Genomic DNA, 14937 nt, shown 5'->3' with positions numbered 1-14937 from the left:
ACTAAGAGACATTAGACAGCTAGAGGACTTAAGTATCTTCAACTACACAAAAGTTGAGCAACATCTGTTGTTTAATTTATGGGCTTTTTATTTGTTGTATATTGTCAGTTTGTTGATCGGTGCCTTGAAGCTGGGTTTCCCCAGTAATGTGTGAACTTGAAGAATCCGTAAGTGTAAACTTAGTTGCCTTCACCCCCTGCTTACTGACAAGAAGGATGAGGGTGGGTGAGGGCGCGTTTCATGGCCAGGAGTAGAAGGGTGGTTGTACATAAGGACATGGCATCCTCTGCGACGTACAAGCAGGTGGTCCTATCTGAAGTATTATGTTAGGTATAGCTGTGGCAGAGAAACTCAGGCTCGATGGTAATAACATGTTTTGGTCTCTCTTACAATGTATGTATGTTCTAAAGTTAGGTGTGGATTCTCCGGGGGTGGGGGAGGGGCGGAAGAAGATTTGGAAGTGGACTTGAACCTTGGCAGTTGCACCCGGTTTGCCGTTAACAGTGTTTTCTCAGCAATAATTTACCACAGTTGCGTAAGTACCTTGTGGTGCACTTCTTCTCACTTACATTTAGATTTTTATGTTTTTTTTAGGCAAGAAGAGTAAAATCAAAAGAAAGAAACAGAAATATTCATCCTCGTCTTCATCCTCCTCTTCTGAGACCTCGTCTTCCTCATCTTCCTCGTCATCATCCAGTTCCTCTTCGAGTGATTCTAGTGACAGTGAATCTGGTTCACCACCGAGGATGCATCACCCAAAGAAGAAGACGAAAAAACAAGACGAGAAGAAGGGAAAAAAGAAAAAGAAGCAGAAAGTAAAAAAGAAAACACAGGTGAAGGAAAAGGCTGACAAAGTCCAGTGTAAACTCACGGCCGATGTCCCGGGACCTTCGATTGACCAATGGCAGAAGGAGGGCCAGGTGGACACTGGCCCAGGTGAGTCACCGTATGGCATTTGTATAATAGAAACTCTGCATTACAAACAGATACATTATTGATCCGCTTATTGAAGCAACAAAACCACTGTGTAATCCTTTGAGCTTACTAGAAGGCCAATGCGGACCTTGGATTCATGTTTCGGCCCAATTCTCAAACACATAAATAATTCTACAAATCGTAATCTGTGTCCCTAGTTTTCATTAATCTGCCCATTTGCAAGAATTTATCAAAAAATCCCCCAAATCTGTGAAGAGTATACTCCTGTTTCCCCTACACTGATGGGGTATTAACCTTATAGGAAAACATCACCTTGCACAATTTTCCCCCCACTTTATAATATTTTTTCCTTCCTTTCCCTCTGCCTTCTGTAGCTAGGTGGGTGTGTGGGGTACTATGTCACTCTAAAGGCACATGTACTGCAGGATTTGTGGGAGTAACTTTAGGGATGTAGGGTGGAAAATGTCATGGTGAATATTTCTGAATACCTCTGTGGTCTGCCATTTTGGGCGCTCCCCGACATTTGCTTTAAGAAGTTTCCCAAACTTCCCCTAGCCCCCTTTCCACGAGCATATTGTGTCAATGCAGTGTTTCAGGACATAGGTGCATAGATCGAGGAGGCCTGGATTCTGGTCTGTTCCTTGTACCTCTTCATCTTCGGCCTGGCCGAGTGCTGCACTTGGCATGGCGCTCTCCACCAAAGGTGGTCAGTTGGGGAATTGATTGAAGTTATAGATGAGGCATCTGGTCTTGAGCAAAATTAGGGCCTGGCGAGGGAGCCAGCGTAATCCCTTAGCATAGGGACATTGTGTTGAAACGTCTTTAAACCTTCCATAAGACGTGTAGCGGTGCCCTTCCGGGTGCCAGGGTGGTGTCTGGGAGGGAGGCTGTTGATCCGACCATTACCTCCATCGAGGTGGACCAAAAACAGTGAAAACATGTTTTCTAATTTTCTATTGGCCTAATCATTGTAACCACAGAGGTGGCAGTGCTGTTCTTATAGATCAATCAATCAGTATTGATATAGCGCATGCTTATCCCCCCACAGGGTATCGAGGCGCTGAGGTATTGGAGGGCCTTAGTCGAAGGGCCAGGTCTTGAGTACCTTTAAATACGAATGGCATTTTGTCAGAAATAGAAATCTAGAAGACAAGGATGAAGAATAGAGAAAAAATGAAAACAAGACCAGTCTAGACAGTTAGCAATCCATAATTCTGTTTGACTGATAAGAACTGTTAAAGACGAGACCGCTCTTGTCTTCCCCGGAGAGGTACTGGCCTGCAATGTCTTCATTACTTGCAGTAGTTCTCATTATGCAGAGCCTTTCTTTTCCCATTCACAGTGCTTACCTACATACGCCTACCTGGCCTACAGACAGGACCTTTGTTCCCACTGACACTCCAGCCTTTTTACAAACCTGCTTCCTGTCCTAGTACCACCTCTCCGGGCACAACCTTCCACCGACTACTACTTTACAGTATCCCAGCTAACCGTAATGGAGTGTCGACTTAAAAGAGAAGGAAAGAGTCTGCATAATGCAGATTATGCTGCGTAGTTTATACATCACCACATCTGCTCGTCCCCGGTACAGTCGTTACATTTTTGGAAATAACAAAATTAATCATTCAAGTCATGACAGTAAAACAAGACAGACACAAGGATTTAACTGAAACAGCCATTTTTATTGCCTAAAATCCACGCATAGTGCAGCAAAGTACAACAAGGCACCCACCATGTCACCACCAGCGATTGTCAATCCCTTACAGCCTACCCTAAATGTTTTTGTCAAAGGATTGTCACATTTCTAGATTACTTTGCTTCTAGGTTTGTCTACTGCCTGTCATAAATTTAGCACAGTTTGCCGTCTCCTGTGTGGATAGCTGCAGTTAATGCATGGCTCCATTCGTTCTTGTCCGAATCAATTGCCACCAATCAAACAGATCATCCTGGTGTTTTTCAAGGTTTTTCACTGTCATCTCAGGTATTCAGTATCTATATAAAGCTGTTGGCAAACAAAATCTTGCAGCACTAACCGCAACTCCAAATATATCAGATGATATACATAGCCACATATGTTTGGAGCAAACGCTTTACTCTTATATGCAATATTAGATGTACCTGAGGCAATTGTTCATATTTCTCCAATGTTTCAAGTTTTTCTCCAAACATATGCTGCCATGTATATCGTTATACTAGAGTTAACACCAAATTTAACATTCCAGAACCATAGCATTGTCCACCAGGACTTCAATGGCACAATCAATTCAGAGGCATCTAATAAAAAACCCATAACCTTTAATTCTCCTAAGTAAAGCAGCTAATCTTAGGCTAAATGTAACATAAATTTAATTTATAGAGCACATCTCATGCCTGGGTGCGTCTTGGCGCTATAGAAATCCGACTAGGGCAGTGGCAATGTCTGCAGCGGGTTGAGTGAGTGCGCAAGGTGCCTTCTAATCCTGTGTGAAGAGCCAGATTTTTAAGGCTTTTCTAAAACTGAGAAGGGAGGGGACTGTTTTCAAAGTCAGTGGCTGACTGTTCCAGTGCGTCGCAGTAACCCTGAAAAAAAAAACCCCCGCACCCCCCCAGTGGCTTTCCTAAATGGGGGAACCATCAGGTTCCTGGCAGAGCCTGAGCGAAGTAACCTTGCCGGTACATACCATTTAAATTTCCTCTTAAAATGGTCTGACCCGAATCCGTGCAGGCATTTGAATGCCAGACAGAGGGCTTTAAATTTACAGCGTTGTCGTGTAGTTTCCTGATGGCACCTCTGGCCGATTCACATTTGGGAATCTTGAGGAGGAAACGAGCAGCAGCGTTTTGCAAAGTCTGGAGTCTCTTCAATAGACCCGATGCAAGGGTAAGGTAGAGACTGTTCCAGTAGTCAATCCTTATAAGGACCAGTGCCATGGTTACTGTTTTCAGAAGTTTGGGAGACAAGAATTTTTCCATCTTTTTAAGAAGCCTTGAGGAACAAATAGAAGCAGATGTAGTTTTGTTAACTTGGTCCTTGAATTTCAGTTCGCTGTGCACCAAAAATCGTACTTTTTTTACTTTATGTGAAGGTGCAGGTTGTGAGTCCAACTCTGGAGACCACCAGTCCGGTGTCCAAAGAGAGGGTTTATTGCCGAAAATGATAACCTCAGTTATCAAGGCATTCAATTTCAGTTAGTTGCAATCCATCCAGTTGCTCACCTTTGCCATGCATGAGCTGAATACCTCACCTGGGTTGTTTTCACAATTTGCTAATGACACCACAATTTGGGTGTCGTCAGCATAAGACGCTAAGGTAAAACCAGAGTCTTTGATAATTGACGCAAGTGGCGTAATATAAAGGTTAAATAGAGGTGGGCTTAATGCCGAGCCCTGGGGAACTCCACAGGGCAAGGAAAAAGGCCTAGAGATAAATTTGCCCATTGTGACATTATGTTGTCTATTTGCCATAAATGATTTCAGGAGATCCATCGCTGTGCCCTCTTTCCCCAGGCCTCGCATACGGTCAGCCAGGATCTCATGACTGACCGTATCAAAGGCAGCGGAGAGATCCAGCAAGATCACTGCCGCCGTCCCCCCTCTGTCAAGTACTTCTCGCATATCTTCAGTCGCTACCACCAGGGCAGACTCTGTGCTATGATTTTTTTCTAAAACCATGTTGCGTGTCGTCCAGCACAGAGTTTACCTCTATATATTCTGAGATATGTTGATGCATAACTTTCTGTGCCAGCTTGGCGGCGAAAGGGAGTCTAGAAATAAGGCGATAGATATTGGGGTCCAGGGCGTTCAAATTGTCTTATTTTAATAGGGGGAGGATCAAGGCAAGTTTCCACTGGGAGAGGAAGATCCCTCCGAGGAACATGTTATTTAGGATTTGTCCCAGGTATTGTGCCACTTGAACAGGTATCGTGTGCATTATACTAGGGAGACAGGGATCGTGTGGAGCACCGGATTTAATTAGAGGAATTAACTCTGTGACTGAGGGGGCCTTAAAAGTGGAGAAGCTGATTGTACTTGGCGGGTCAGTTGGAACATGCCCAACCTGATGATTATCTGCTTTTTTTGCTGTTAATTTATTGTAAACACTTTTTCTTAAATGTGATGTTGGACATCATCATCACGGCTTCCTAAGAACTGCGTTGACTCCATTTTAGGAAAAGATTCAAGTTAAAACTGCCTTGCGTTTTTTTACATAGAGTTTGAGGGAAGAGGTCTACTCCAGATTATACTGGTACCCTCTGTGCGCCACATCGAAACTGCAGAAACTGCACCAATAAAGATTTGAGGTAACAAAGCTCAAAGGTGGTGATCTGCGCTGCTTCCACCTCATGTGGAGAAGTGTGGTTCACTGGTTAGAGTAGGCAGACCTGGAAGCAGAGGTCAGCCCAGGACCAGGGTTCAATTCCCGGCTCGGCTGGGTCTTGAGTCCATAAATTGTCCATGGGCCAGATAATTCTCGCTCCAGTGCATACTCGATTCATGGGTTCACACTCTGCGACTCTGGGCAATAGCTTGCTTAATCTCCACAATGGCCCCTCGCGGCGGGATGCCTGGCTTTCACCTTGTGGATGTCCTGCTGTGTTATCTCACAGGGGAATACCAGGACGGGATCCCTAAGCAAGCGCTTAGAGACCAGTTGGTGATTTGCGCTATATAAATATCTGCACATTTACATTTACATTTACATGTAAGGTCGTCTACATACTACTCATTGTTGGATCACAACATAAAAGTGCAAAAGAAAATATGTTAGTAAATCAAACAAAGCAGAACCACCTCTTCTTCCAAATGAAAGGATGAAGCTTATTAGGCAAAAACTTTCAGCCTAGTTTATAAGTAAGGCTCCCTGTTTTACGTTTGTACTGATTTTTACAGATAAATACAGACAGAAAACATTTATTTACTTGTCTGTATTTATTTTTAAATGTGGATGAAAACGCAAATTGGGTTATTTTTGGAGTAATTCTAAATACTGTCTGCCATGACTGCCAGGCCAATAACTTTGTGGATTGAATGGTAAGGGGGTTAAAAAGGAAGGAATTTAGTAAAGAGGCTTTAACAGCAGTAGATATGCACAAGGTTGATACTGAAATTTGCATATTTTCTTAAAAGTGCATAAATTTATCTTCTGCAGGTGCTTACAGCATTGAAACCTAGTAGGCATTCAAGCATGAGTGCATATTTACCGGTTAAATACATGTGGAAATATACTAAATCAGCTTCATTTTTCCACACAACCCAAAATAAATATGGATAAATACAGATAAAATTAGCAAAAAATAAATATGGATAAATACAGACGGAAATGTCCCAAAAAAACCTACCATAAAATCGTGAGCCCTATTGAAAAGCTAATACCTTAGGAAGACTCTTCACTAGGAGGTCCTGCAAACTGAAACCCTGATCACCTAGGTTGTGCACAGTTGTGGCTGCACTAAAACTGAAGCTTATACTCCAGATGTTCTAAAGAATGCTCTTCTAAAGTGCGCATGGGAATGATTGCTGAACCTGCAACTTCAGTGGCAAACCTCAGAAAGGATTTCCCCTCTGGAGAGGATTCAACTGCAGAGACCCCTTTCACAATCTTGCAGCGAAAGGCCCCATGCTTTCTAATCCCCCGCTACTGCTGAAGTGCCCATTATTGCTGCTCAACGAGCCCTCGCTGTCAGCACTGCCAAAGGCCTTTTGAAACTCCTGAGCAGGAAATCTGATTCTAGGGCTTCACAAGATAGAAGACAATAACTGAAAGAGTTCCCAATGATGGGAATGTGCCTTCCTAGTGAATCGCACTCTAGACGGTTGAACTGCTGCCATTTCTTGTGTCAGACAAAACCTCCTGAGGCCTAACATCAACATCAGGGCATTTTGAGCAGTGAAAGAACTGGTTATGCAAGGGGAGTACAGAGGCTGTTGAACATCCACTACTGTGAATCTGCCAGGGCTTTGACCTAGGGGGCTCAGGACTTGCAAGTTCAGAACTATGGTCTTCTCTGAGCCTCTTCCTTGACTTTTGCTAACACTTGGGAAATCCCTAGACCCAAACCGGCTGAAAATCTCCCAGGAATATCTCTCTCGACAAAAAGAAATGCTGGGAGAGTAAGCTTACCCAGCTGTGATGTTCTGCTGCCTGATTGTTATTTCCTTTATGCACCACTGTAGGAGGTAACAAGTCACTGTGTGTCATAACAAAATGTGAGCTATCTGCTAGTGCTCAAACCTAAGCCCATGTTTAGCTTTCTGGTTACGATCCTTTCACTTTATCTGCCCTGACCAGGACCACCTTGTCTTTGATCTATGTAAAAACAATAAGTTGATGAATGGATTGCATAAATTAATCTCAGCCGCTGGCAATCGCTTGAGCCACATTCCAATCCATTATTTTTCGCCCATCATGCCACCTCAGTTTGGACCCAGCTATATGTTTTGACCCTGCTTCTCGTGGTAACAGTCCAGCCAACCAGGTCCTCCCTGAACACAATCAGTCTAGGACCGTTTTCTCCCTAGTTAGGACTCTTCAGCCAGGTGTAGCTTGGTTCCAGTGGCACAGTGAACCCAGGACCGACGTCTTGGCATACCCGGTCCACTGAAGGCGTCAAATGCAATTGCGTGTGTTCCGTTTAGGGAGGACCGGCCCTGGCTGTTCGGGCTGGACTGTTCCCATGAGGAGCAGGGTCAAGGATGATTTGCATATAGCTGGGTCCAAACTGAGATGGCATGGTGGGCAAAAACGCTATTTATTGGTATGCGGTCCAGAGCGATTGCCAGTGTCTGCGATTAGTTCAGGCTAAAACTAACCCTGGGTGGAGTATGCGTAGTGGTGCTCTGTGTAGTTCCACAGAGTAAAAAAAACAACCTGTGGAACTACGCGGATCTCCACTCCGGGACCACAAAAGAGTTTTAACATTTAAAAATAAAAAACACTTACCTTCTGTTCTGCCTACCCTCCTCCTCGCCGCGGTGTCTCCCTTCTTCTGTTGTCGTCCTCCTCGCGTCCCTGTACATATTACGTCTTTCACAGTTCACACAAACGTAATACGTACAGGGACACGAGCAGGAGGACGACAGAAGAAGATTGACACCGCGGCGAGGAGGAGGGCAGGCATAACAGAAGGTGTCGTTTTTTTAAGGGGGCTGGTCTCGTACTCCACTCCGCCACGGAGTCGGAGTTTTGCGACAACTTTGCGTTCCCAGCGGAGCGTGGAGTTGGTTAAATTCCGCAAACTCTACTGGCGGAGCGGAGTACGACATCCGGTGTTAGCTAAAGCAACAAGGTGATGGATGGAATGCTTAAATGAATCTCAGCCACTGGCAATCGCTCTGGCCACACCCCAATCCATCGTTTTTTGTCCACCATGCCTCCTCAGTTTGGACCCGTCCATATGCAAATCAGTCTTGACCCTGCTCCTCATGGGAGCAGTTCAGTCTGAACTGCCTGGTCAGGTCCTCCCTGAACGGAACACAAGCAACCTAGTACCGGTTTCGCCCTAGTTAGGGCTCTTTAGCCAGGTTTAGCTTGATTCCAGTGGCACAATGAGCCCAAGAGTCACGTCTGGGTATACCCGGTGCACTTAGGGCAGTAAATGCAAAAACAACAAGGTGATGGATGAAATGCTTGAATTAATCTCAGCCAGACACAAAAATCTTAATCTGATGGACTGTAATGAGATTTTAATGATACGCAGGGTTGGTTAGATGGGGCCTTCAAGCAAAAACATAGAGGGAAATTGCATTGTGGTGAATTTTAGACACCCGGCCTGTGTGAGAAATCTACACAAGACAAATGTAGGGGGCAAGTATGCCAGCTCAGGGATTGTTACATTACCCCTGGGGTTCTTTTATAACCAATAACGCCCCCCTTCATGGGCAGCTACCCACATCTCAAGCCAGTTCTGGAGTGCAAGAATAGATATGCAGTCCTGTCGGAGTTCACCGATATATATCCTGCAGTTTCAAGAAACCAGAGACCATCAGCCTTTGGTGTTTGATGAATTTCAGTGTTTCAGTGTGCCCACTGTACCTTCTCGGTTTGGACTTGCATCAGGGGCGCTATCTATATGGATTAATTTGTGGGCAGGTGGTCATGAGCCGGTCTTGGAAACCACTGGAAAATATTTCCAGGCTGTACTCTTTACTAGGAAATTAAATCTATATTTGGTTACATTTTATAACAATGACTTTGTTAATACACTGAACACGGAGTTCCCTGTTTTGATTGATTCTATCGGCTCACTGATAGTTAAGGCCACTGATAGGAGTGTCAGGTGCATCTCAGTCTATCAGGTGACTTTAATGCCAGGCTGACCCAGCATCTTAGCTCACACAATGATGTGCACTCGATAGATAGTGTTGATCACTGAGGCAAGGAACTAGAGGTATATCTCTCAACCTTTAACCTGAATAATATTATGGATGTGGGTGGTTTCAGTGACTCTGGGCTGCCTATTTATAGAGGTTGAGGGAGCACGTCAGTAATTGATTACATTTTTATCTCCAACAGTCTAATCAATATATTACAGCATTTTGGCAAACAGAACCCTATTGAAGCAGCGTTGGCTGTACCGTTGAGTATCAAACCCAATGATGATGATGGAATTAGCAAACTGTAGTCCTCCTCAGATAGCCTTAAATTGATATGGAAACTCCATAACCCGGTCCAATTCCTGGAAATCATAATAAGAGATAATCAGGAGTCGATCATGTGTTGCTTGATTGACGAGGTAGACCAGGAGCTGATAGTTTGCTCTTTTGTTGCCCTTTATACAACCATTAAAAAAGCTCTTGTAAAACACATCAGCTCTACGCATATTACACTTTGGTGGTTTAGTCGTGATTGCTCGGTATCCATTTGACTATTGCACAGGGCATTTACTGCTAATTCTAGAAATCCACTCACAGGAGCTGCTTCATGTAAGCAGTATAAAGTGGTTACTGTAAAGAGATGGAAGAAGGTTATCACCCATCACTGGACAACACTAGCCCAAGCAGCATCTATCAAGGACCAGAATTCCTTTTGGTCTGCTGTAACAGCCATGAGAACAATAAATCACACTGCAACCCTGATTAGTTGCCACATTTCCAGTGAGACATGGGACGCTCACTTTCCCAAAATATATTCTGCCCCAGTAACAATTACCCAGCTGAGTATGTTCAATAGCAAATGTCGAGGCATTTGGGTTACTTCATCTGAAGTTGTTGACTCCATACAACAGAGTGTCAGTGGAAAGGCACCTGGGCCAGACGTAGTTCCCATAGATCTGATAATGTGTAACATCGAACTTTGGACTCTGCTACTGACTAATGTTTTCAACAATCTAGTACATTCCCCGGTACCGAGTTCTTGGACTACCTCAACCATCGTCCCACTATGGGGAGAGGAGTTGGCCTAATGGCTAGGGCGCTCGACCTCGGACCTGGGGAACTGGGTTCGAGTCTCGGTGATGACGCTGAACATCCTGTGATTCTGGGCAAATCACTTAATCTCCCCGTGCCTAACAAAAAATGAATGTGTGTCCTCATGTAAAGTAACTGGTGCTATGTAAAGCGCTCTGATACCTGATTGGATTCGGGTCAAGTTCGCGCTATATAAAACTCTGCGAAAAAAAATACATATATTTAAAACAGGCAATCGGTCTCATCCTAGTAGCTATCATCCTAGCTCGCTCATAGACACATCTGTCAAAATGCCAGTCAGAGTTATATATAATAGGATTAAGGAATGGGCGTCTGATAACACAATCTTACATATCTGTCAGTATGGATTTAGAAACTGCGTAGGTACAATTGAGCAATGCCTGAACTTAAATCTAATCATTGGCAAGTACACAATAGCCAAACAAACACCATTGTATCTTGCATTTATGGATTTGACTTTGGCATTTGATTGGTGAACCACTCGAAGCTCTGACGACTTCTCCTTTCTACGGGGATGGACAAAGTACTTGTACACTTTCTAGCCTCCATTCATGAGAACATAAAAGCCAGAATAAGGTTTTGGCCTAATACCGAAGTCTTCCAACAAGATCAAAATCTTCTGAAGCGTGAGGCAAGTCTGTGTGTTTGCACCTTTGCTGTTTATCTTATATATTAACGCGCTCAGCCCTATCTAACCACCATTACTACCAATTTCCCCAAAGGTGAATGGTGCTTCACTCCCTACCTTGCTATCTGCTGCCGACGCAGTGCTGATGGCTTGCACCCCGAAAGCTCTGTGTCTTTTGGTGTCCTCCTTTATCCAATTCATGGCATTTCTTGATCTTCAAACAAACTTTTGAAAGTCATATATTATGGCTTGTGACCCTAAGCGCAGCCAGATTTCTACCCTTCTGGTTGGAGCAAACGGCTTAGAAAGAGCCAGCACTTTTTCTTATCTTGTAGTCCTCTTTGGTTCAGCTGGTACTTGGGCACCTAACATGACACATCACAGGCTGAAGCTATCTACGGCAGTTGGCTCTCTCTTTAGTCTACCTCACCCCCTGAGGGGAGGGCATTCTCACTGCTTCTACGGATCTATGTGACTTAGTTTGCAACATATCGGACTGAGATATATGGGGTATTGCCAGTTGCGAGCCCGTTCAGGTGGAGGAAGCCCGCTGCTTCTTTAGAAAAGTTCTCTTTCTCCTGTTTATTTACTTAGAAAGTTTTATATAGCGTGAACATGACCCTTGTGGGTGTCGGACTGCTTTAGGATTGTCCAGAGACAAATAGAATCAATAATATCATAGCCTATGATAATACAGGATATGGGCGCAACCACGATAAGGGAGGGTGCAACACAATGTCAGGATAGATAGATAAACAATAACATAAAAGGAGAGCAGCAGTCATGAGTGTAATTAACGTGTCATGAAAGATACAAAGAGAGGAGATCCTAGGACAGAAATCTGTTTGTAAGTAGCACTTTAACTTCTTTCTTGAAAGATGCTGTTGGGGGAGTCAGTCTCATTTCAGGAGGCAAGGTTATCCTCTCATTTCATTTGCCACAAGGAGTTGGGCTTGCCCTATATGGGCGACTGTATCAGAGTTCGCCCTCTACTCCTGTAGCTGTCTATCTGGAGAACTGAGGAGGGGGCCCTTAAAAGATACATTATTAAGGACTGGTTAGCATGTGATAAGGGCCTTAGCATACCATGGCTAGTTTATGTGAAGAAAACATTTGAGGAGATTGTGCTGTCTCTCGCTTTTACGAAGCCTTGCTCCAGCAAGAGTTTAAATAAAAAGCAGGTGCAAACGCTATTACTCAAATTCAAATCAAATTCAAAGCTTTATTCGACAGCATTGTCATAAAAGCATATTTACATCCTAACAATAAATATAAATACTATTTTTAAAACAATATACAATCTTAAAAATACATTAAACCATGATGCTGGCGAATAGTTCCGATGAATTGATAACATCAATTAAAAACAAGCTTATGCTAAAAATAGAACAATGTCCTTGGTGTCAGATGTTCTTTATCCTTCTTCTAACATTTTTAGGGTGCGTGAACGTATAACCCAGGCCCACCCCAAGAATTTTGCTACAGCAATAACCAAATATTGAGTGCAATCAGATTCGAGTATCCTCAAGGCATCCTTATATCTACGTATCCCCAAATTTAAACATACTGGTTTTATCCATCTGCGACGTGGAATGACATACAATGGACAAACAAATAATAAATGACCAGCATCTTCAATCAAATCTCGACAGTGAGGACAACAATTATCATGGTTGGGTAGCCAGTTCTGTATAAATGTTTTAACAGGGAGGGTCCCAATTCGAAACTGAAAATACAGTTTTCTATCAAAAGGCCTCTCTATATAATCCCAAAAAGCCTCACAAGATGGAATACTTTTGATGTCGAGATATCGTCCTGTTAGATTGGTATTCTGGCCAGTAATAATAACAGATGTTGTAATCATATCCCAGTACATTTTTTTGAGTGCAGACTTAGGAGGAAATTTTAACCCATTTGAATCATCCCATAGATGCCCCAGATCTAATTTTATTAATAAGTCTCTGATTTCTTTAAGCCATGATATAGAATGAAATTGGTCGGCCCTAATAATGTCTTTTAGGGCAGTAGCATAGTGGGCCAATTCCGGTGTGACCATGATACGTCTCCAATATAGGAGTGGGCGCAATCGTGCCAAATCCTCAATTCTTTTCCTGCCCAGATCATAGGCTAATGGAATCATTGGGGTACTTCGGGGAACTCCCGTTAGGCAACGTAAGAACTTGTTTTCAGCTAGACTTAGTTGTTTCAGGTTGCCAAAACCCCATAATTCTGAACCATATAATACGGCACTAATAGCCTCCATGTTATAAATCTCTAAGGCTGGAGTGATAGGTTTGGTCAGGGATGTTTTATATTTTGAGACAATTGCCCCCGCTAACTGATGGAATTTTAGGGCAGCCATATCAATATGGCTTGTCCACTTCATATTACTCTGGAGGGATATCCCTAAATATGTAAATGCATCTACTTGTTCTAACGGAGTGTCATTGAATTTAATAACACCTCTAAAATTATTCCTCTTATTTAAGCACATGAACTTTGTTTTGGAGGTGTTTATTTCAAGACCACGTTTCTCGACAAAACTCACCGAATGCATTTAGCGCCTTCTGCAGGCCACTAGGTGTCCGTGAAACTATCAGTGTGTCATCCGCGAACATGAGGACAGGTACGCGGGTTCCAGCCAATACGGGAGCGTCTGTGGGCAACGGGAGCGTCTGTGGGCTATTACTAATTATGCCCACCTTGCAGACAACGCTACAAGGTCTGCTGCTTTAGCAACACAAACAAGAATATATGACCTGGGTGATAAGGCCTACAAAATGATCGCCTGGTTGGAAAAGAGAGACAGGGAACGAAAATGGGTGGCCAAGATATGTGACTCTCAGTGGGTAATGCATATTACTGGTGAAGGGATAGCGAGGGCCTTCGTGGACTATTACGAGGGGGTTTGTGCCTCCAACCCCATCAGAACAGAAGCAGACTGTTGGGAACTATTGGCTGATGTGCGGCATCCCACGCTGCCCAACGAGGATGGAGAGGACATGGAGAAAGATATAACAGCAGAGGAGGTAGTGGGAGCCATACAAGATCTGCAGGCAGGGAAGGCCCTGGGGCCGAATGGCCTGCCAGCTGAGTTATTCAAGGGCATGGCGAGCGTATTGGCGCAGTATATCCTGAAAATGTTTGATGAGGCCAGAGAAAGAGGTTGCCTGACACTAGACCAACGAACAGCCACCATTGTGGTAATATCCAAGGCGGGTAAGCCACTGGACCAATGTAGCTCCTATCGGCCCATATCATTGTTAAACATGGAAGTAAAAATCCTTGCTAAAGTCCTGGCGAACCTCCTTTTGGGGACGATCACGACATTGATACACCCCGACCAGTCCGGATTCATGCCTCGCCGGAGTACTAGGCTAAACCTTAGACGCCTGTATGGTGTGATGCATCTGACTAAATCCTTCACGGGGAGGAGGCGGCGCTGCTGTCATTGGATGCTCGCATGGAGTTCGACAGCATCGAATAGCACTACCTATTCACAGTTCTGGAAAGATTTGGGTTTGGCCCTCGATTCCAATCTTGGATCAGGCTGCTGTATAAGACCCCACTTGCTAGTGTGCATGTGAATGGCTCTGTTTCCCACTCTTTCGCCCTCTACAGTGGGACGAGACAAGGGTGCCCACTGTCCCCAATACTATTCGCGCTGGCATTAGAGCCGCTAGCGGTATGGGTAAGAGGGGACCCGGTGGTGTCCAGAATACCAGGTGACGGACAATGGCAACAGCGAATATCCCTATATGCAGACGATGTCCTATTGTATGTGACAAGGCCTCGTTTTACTATCGGCAGGCTATTACAAATTTTCCATCTATTCGGGGGATACTCAGGGTATCAAATCAACTGGGATAAGTCCCTAATGTTTATGCTTTCCCTGGGAGGATTGTTTTAAATATCTGGGTATTACCATCGCCAAGACAGAAACAGAATTTTTGGAGGGAAATTTGTTG

At 44.0% G+C, this 14937-nt stretch overlaps 1 protein-coding gene across 1 annotated transcript in view; it reads left to right on the top strand.

The window, feature by feature from the left end:
• ARL6IP4 (ARF like GTPase 6 interacting protein 4) overlaps positions 1-14937 on the top strand; it is a 92136-nt gene that overhangs the window by 54136 nt on the left and 23063 nt on the right. Inside the window, exon 3 of the mRNA XM_085633238.1 lies at positions 595-936. Coding sequence (XP_085489364.1) covers positions 595-936 — 342 coding nt within the window. The remainder of the gene's footprint in view (positions 1-594; positions 937-14937) is intronic.

Source organism: Triturus cristatus, chromosome 11 (assembly GCF_964204655.1).
Source record: "Triturus cristatus chromosome 11, aTriCri1.1, whole genome shotgun sequence".
In the NCBI taxonomy this organism is placed as follows: Eukaryota; Metazoa; Chordata; class Amphibia; order Caudata; family Salamandridae; genus Triturus; species Triturus cristatus.
This window is presented reverse-complemented; position numbering and strand designations above follow the sequence as displayed.